The sequence below is a fragment of the Frankliniella occidentalis genome, unplaced genomic scaffold (assembly GCF_000697945.3).
Source record: "Frankliniella occidentalis isolate FOCC.00 unplaced genomic scaffold, Focc_3.1 Scaffold45, whole genome shotgun sequence".
In the NCBI taxonomy this organism is placed as follows: domain Eukaryota; kingdom Metazoa; phylum Arthropoda; class Insecta; order Thysanoptera; family Thripidae; genus Frankliniella; species Frankliniella occidentalis.
In genome coordinates this window covers 406,883-413,089 of record NW_026267175.1, presented here as the reverse complement: position 1 = coordinate 413,089, position 6,207 = coordinate 406,883, and the positions used below count along the sequence as shown (strand labels likewise).

Here is a 6,207-nt window from a genome sequence, read left to right as displayed (position 1 = left end):
GGCGGGGCGGGGCGGATCACGCTAGAGACAATGGACGTCATTACCGGTGGTCTCCGTGTCAAGTGAGCGGGCCGCCCTAGAGGAGCCGTGTGTGTGTGTGTGTGTGCGGCTCATTGTGCCCCCAGCACACATTGCCCTATGAATGAAAGCTGAATACGCGCGGTTGTGGCAACACGAGCGTCGCGCCCCGTAATTGGCGAGGGAAAACGCGACAGAAAAAGAAGGGGGAGGGGGGGGGGGGGTTGATCACCTACTGTGGTCCCGGCGGAAAGATGCGCGGATAAAATGTTTTACCCAGTCATTTCCCCATGGATGTGCTAGCCGTATGTTATGGAGAATTTTGTGCAAACGTATTATGGATCACAAATTATCCATAATATTGATCAAATTGTCCGTAATATGGACAATTTTATCCATATTATGGATGATTTGTGATCCATAATACGTTTGCACAAAATTCTCCGTAAGCGAGTCCATAGGGAAATGAGAGTGTACTTCATTGAATCCTGTCTTGTAGGTCCGGTTTTGTCGCCTTATAACGATTTTCGCCCAGTGAATGCGTGTGCTTGTCATTTTTAAACAAATTGAAGTTTCAACTAAATTCGAATTTGCGCTTTGTGTGTGTGTTTTGCCGACAAAGACGACCTGGGGGTAAGGCGGCTCATATATGACGTACGGTTGCACACTGGCACAAAAGCGTCTGACGGGACGGGACCGACAGAGGACGTCCGCGCGGGCGCCCCGGGGCAAGCGGCGGGGCGGGGCGGCCTGCAGAGCTCTCTGGCGGCCGCGCGGCCAAGCCATTCCCCACGCTATGCCCCGGCCTTTGGCAGTAGTTATAACACAGGAGGTTGAGAGGAGGGAGGGGAGGGAAGAGGGGCAGGGGAGGGAAGGACGGAGGCCATAACTTAGGTTCTAGATTGCGAGGAACATCATGTCCAAGCCCAGCGCGGTGGAGACAATATGGTTTATGATAAGCGGTAATATCGTCCCTGTGAGGAATCCGGTGCCGTGCGGTGCCGTGCGGTGCCGTGCGGTGCCGTGCGGTGCCGCGCCGCTCGGCGCACTCGCGATGAAAACGGAGGTGTGGCTGCGCGGGCCGGGGACGGGACACGCGAGAGAGGCGCTGCACTTCCCACCCGATGACGGCTCATCTCCGCTCCGCCCTCGTCTCCGCTCTCGCCAAAACACGATCATTTTAATTGGTTTTAATCTTGCCTTTTTTCTGTGTCCTTTTCCGCGCAGGCGGTGTCCGCTACTCGCTGTACCCTGGCGACCCGGACGGGTACTTCAGCATCGACCCCGTGTCCGGCGGCATCCGGACGGCCGCCATCCTGGACCACGAGGCGCACCAGTCTGTGCTGCTGAACGTGCAGGCCACCAGCGGCGACCCGCCCGCCTACGGCCACACCCAGGTGAGTCTCTCGCACATTTCTTTCTCTTCCGTAGCCTCCTCAACGCGCCTCCCGCCTCCCGCGGCTCCCTAGCGGGCTGGGGCGGTGGAGGTGGCCGAGGCCCTTTCGGCCCTTTCTACCGATCCGATAATGGCTTCGACCAGCAGCCGAACGGAATTTGACGTAATTTGTCGGTCTAATGTGGGCGGGCGGTGAGGCTGCCGTCCAATGTTGCGTGCCGTCGAGAGCCAGCCGCGCTTGTGTGTGTTTGTGTGCTTGCGTGCGTGCTGCCCTGCGCCCCACGCCACGCCCCGCCTGACCTGCCCCACGCCGCACGCCACCTTTACGCCACCGATCGGCAGCCACATTTCTTTTCTTCTTTTTCCTGATCCGGCGTCTCGTCTCTGCCCCTCCTCCCCAGGTGAACATCAACATCGAGGACGTGAACGACAACGCGCCCGAGTTTGACTCGCGGACGGTGCGGATCTCGCTGCCGGAGAACTCCCCCCTGGGCGAGCCCCTGTACGCGGCGCTGGCCCGGGACCGGGACTCGGGCAAGAACGGCGAGGTCAGCTACCGCCTGGGTCTCGGACCGGCCTCCGGGTCGTCGTCCAGGACCCCCGGGTCCGCGGCGGCCACCTCGAGCCGGCCCCAGTTCGTGGTCCACCCTCGGACGGGACACCTGACGCTGACGCGCCCGCTGGACTACGAGGCGGCCCAGCGACACACCCTGGTGCTGACCGCCACCGACAACGGCGACCCTCCGCTGTCCGCGAACCTCACAATCCAGGTCGAGGTTCAGGACGTGAACGACAACCCGCCCGTGTTCGAGCGACCCAACTACGCCATCAGTATGCCGGAGAGCCAGCACGTCAACGCACAGGTTAGTGTCCGGATGGGCAGACGGTTTTGAAATCTTCTCTCTTCAATGATGACCTCTTTCTTACTATAACCTTTTCCTTCCAGTTGGTTCAAGTGACGGCTGTGGACTTGGACACGGGCAACAACGCCCGCATCACGTACCGCCTGCTCCTGGACGACTCCGAGGACCCCGACGATGTGCCTCTGGCCGTGGCGCCGTCCACCGGCTGGCTGACGCTGCGCTCCCCTCTGGACCGCGAGAGCCGCGATCGCTACCAGGTCGCCGTCGTGGCCCGAGACTCGGGGACGCCACCCTTGTCGGCGACTACGACCGTCACCCTGACCGTGCTCGATGACAACGACAACGACCCCGTGTTCGTGCGCGAGCGCTACGAGTTCGCCGTCGAGGAGAACGTGCCGCGCGGCGCGGTGCTCGGCGTCGTCAGGGCCGTGGACAAGGACCTGGGGCCCAACGCAGCCATCCGCTACGCCCTGGTGGGCCTGAGCCCCGGCAACAACAGCTTCGTCGTGAACCCCGTGACAGGTACGTGGCGGCTAGCTGAGCTCCAGGAGGAGGGGAGGGGAAAGGGGGAGTGTTTGTTCAGGAGGAGGCCAGGTGCCGCCGGGCCGGGACAGCTTCACCAATGTTTGGTTATTGGATGCGTTTTCCGTGTCGGCGTGCAGCAGGGCGTAAGCACAGGGCGTAAGCACAGGCCGGCCAGGAAGCGGGCTTGAAGGGAAAAGGGGGGGGTGTCAGAGCGAACCGCCGCCGCCGCCGTCAGGCAGCAGAGCAAAAGCGCGCGGCGCTCCAACGTCTCCGTGAGTCGCAGCGCCGCCGCCGCCAGATAAACGACAACGTGTGTGCATTTCATATTGAAATGTATGAAATGTGAGCCCGGCAGAGCGCGGCATAGAGAGGCCGCTGCAGTAACGGGGACGCGCTCACACATACACACACGCTCACACTCACTCACACTCACACACTCGCGCCGGCCGTCAGCGCGCCGCGAATGTAGGGCTGCGCGAGCCGTGCGCACGGGGGGTGGAAACCGGGGAAGGTTTGTGGAAGGTGCGCGGCGGAGGAAGAGGGGAGAGGGGGGAAGGGGAGGGGGGAGGGCATTACCATACCGCATGCGACCACCTCTACTGTGGTGCCAATCAACCCGGAACTGTCACATTTCGAACGGTCGCTGTTCTTGTTCTCGTGTGTATGTGTGTGTGTGTGTGAGTGTGTGCCGTGCCCCGATCTGCTCAAGAGAAGTCACGGACAGAAGAGGAGGAGGAGGGGAGGAGGAGGAGGGGAGGGGGAGGATGCCACATACGTACCGGTACTTCGGGTACCTTGCGGCCTGCGGCAGCTCAGTCGGTAGTGCGTGGCGTGGCGTGGCGCGGCGGGGTCCTCTCTGCAGGGCGAGCGCCGCGGCGCGCCTCCCGATCGCTATCGCCGCGATAATCGACTGGACCCGCCACGCCGGAGCTTGGCGCCGCCCGCCGCCCCGGTGCAGCGGCGTGGGGATGCGCCTCCTGTGCGCCGGCCGCCGATGCGCCGCCCAAGCGACCCTCTAGGGAGGGTTCAGTAGGCCTCATAGGGAGTAGGAGTTAGCAAGTAGGAACCTCACCGAGGGGGACCTGGAGGGATCCACGAGACACGGCCAATGTCGACCCGGAGGTATTCCGACTGTAAGCCTAAAGGGGTGGCTTGAGCAGAGCGCCTCCCCCAGGTCTCCACCGGCTCCACCCTTGGTGTGGGAGGTTGGGAGGGTGTCCCGGACGCCGGCCCACCGCCGTGCACCGCGCGCCGCCGCTCGGGACGTACCCGGGCCGAGCCCGTGGGCGGACGGGGCGCGGGGCGCCGCAGGACACGAGGGACATTTATGCCCCGACCCACCCCGACAGGGCCCTCGCCGGCCCTCGACGCCCATGGGCACCCCGTGAGACTCATCCTCAAGGCCATTAACGTCCTTAAATGGGACAGCATTTTATATACGCGTAACATAAAACAGGGAACGAGATTAGGAACGAAAATAATGTAACTATAACTCTTTGCGAACGAAGAGCAGCGGGGGCTGTGGTGTGGGGTGGGGCGGAGAGGTTTGGATTCCCGTTGTTGGTTCAACGATTGCAGCCCGCCGAGACACTGGCTTGTCTGTGCGGGACGGGGGCAGCTAGTCTCGGCTCATTGAAGCACCCTCTTGGCGGGGTGCGACGGCGCCCGTTCGTGGAAGTTAGTCGAGCTAATGCTCCGCAGCCGTTGCCCCGCGCTCACGCAGCCCCGTGCACGCACGCTCCCAGCGGCCGCTGCCTGGCCCGACCCGGCGGCCCTCTCCACGGTCGTCTCATTTTCTATGGAAAGCGGGACTGAAATTAAGGCGTGCGGCTTGCCGCTTCGCAGACGTGACAGCCTCCATGGAAATTGCTCACTTTGTTTTACTTTGTTTCCCGCTCTCTTAACGGCGACTTCTTTCTTGTCCTGCAGGAGAGATCTCGACGCGCACGCCTCTGGACCGCGAGGCCCGCGCCGAGTACGAGCTGGTGGCCGAGGCCAGGGACGGCGGCTCCCCCGCCAGGTCGGCGCGCGTGCCCGTCAAGGTGACCGTCCTGGACGTGAACGACAACGCCCCCGAGCTGGTCGATCCCCAGGACGATGTGCTGAGCGTCCGCGAAGAGCAGCCTCCCGGCACTGAGGTCGGGCACCTCCGCGCCGTGGACAGGGACCTGGGCGCCAACGCGTCCGTCACATTCTCCATCATCAGAGGTGAGTTGGAAGAGGCCAAGTGTCTGCAAACGGGCCAAAGTAAAACGGCTCGTAGAGGACCGCCCGTTTGCCGACTTTGGTCCCAGCCCCGGACGGCAGAGTTTCCTCACGCCGCTGTTCTCCTGTTCCAGACCGCGACTCGGAGGCCGCAGGGCTGTTCACCGTCGACCCCGTGTCGGGCGTGATCCGGACCCGCGCCGTGCTCAACCACGAGGACCGCTCCATCTACCGGCTCCAGGTTGCGGCGACGGACGCAGGTTCGCCGCCCCGACAAACCATCAGGGTTCTACGGATCGAGGTCCTGGACGTCAACGACAACAGGAGCACCTTCACGTCGTCTAGCCTCGTCTTCCAGGTAAGCCAGGACGCGGCTATAGCAGCGTCCGCGGTGTGTCAAAAGTGTGTTTCAAGTTTGTCCGCCGCTCGGTCGGTCGGCCGGGGGGCCGGGGCCGGCCGCTGGCCCTCCTGCTCGGCTCTGCCCCACCCGCTGCGCGCCTGTCACCGCCTCCTTGTGCCGGCCGGTGCTTCCCTCGACGTCATCCTGCAACGCGAGCAACGCAAGCAACGCGAGCCCAGCCTGGCTGGCTGGCTGCCTGACCGCCTGTGCGCCTGCCTTGCCCGCCTGCCTGGCTGGCTGCTCGCTCCCATACCATCTCCTTTTATTTTGATCGCCTCATTGTTCCTCTCCTCCTCCTACTGCCCGTGCGCTCGCCTTGCGCACCCCTCGCACTTGCCTCTTGCGCTTGCCTTGCGCTTGACTCAACGCTCGTCTTGCGCCCGCCTTGCGCTCGCCTTCCGTCCTAGCATCCGTTTGCTCTCCCTTTTGTTCTAAATCGATGCGATGCGAGCCAAGCGAATCCTTTATTGGCAGCCCCGCTGCGCTCACTACTACTTGTCGCTCGCTCTCGGCGCGCTTACTCGGTCTTTTCGCGCTTGCTCGCTCTCAGCGCGCTTCCAGGCCGCACTGTACTGTGGTGTCCCACCATAGACGTGCTTAATTTCCCTAGAAACGGCGCGGCTCTGCTGCCGGTAGTTCTGCTGCATCTATTACCCCTTCATCGACCCTCTTCCCCCCTCTCTCCCCCTCAGCACCGCGACGTCCTCTCCTCTCCTCACTCTCGCCTCTCCCTTTGTCCCCCTCCGACTTCTCGCTCTCTCGCGGCATCCCGCCCACCCGGTTTGGGCGCAGGCCCTGCC

At 63.0% G+C, this 6,207-nt stretch overlaps 1 protein-coding gene across 1 annotated transcript in view; it reads left to right on the top strand.

The window, feature by feature from the left end:
• The window catches only part of LOC113208972 (protein dachsous), a 127,223-nt gene that overhangs the window by 109,946 nt on the left and 11,070 nt on the right, over window positions 1-6,207 (top strand). The window contains exons 5-9 of the mRNA XM_052266995.1: window positions 1,246-1,415; window positions 1,816-2,277; window positions 2,361-2,799; window positions 4,732-5,010; window positions 5,142-5,420. Of these exons, the coding sequence (XP_052122955.1) occupies window positions 1,246-1,415; window positions 1,816-2,277; window positions 2,361-2,799; window positions 4,732-5,010; window positions 5,142-5,420 (1,629 nt within the window). The remainder of the gene's footprint in view (window positions 1-1,245; window positions 1,416-1,815; window positions 2,278-2,360; window positions 2,800-4,731; window positions 5,011-5,141; window positions 5,421-6,207) is intronic.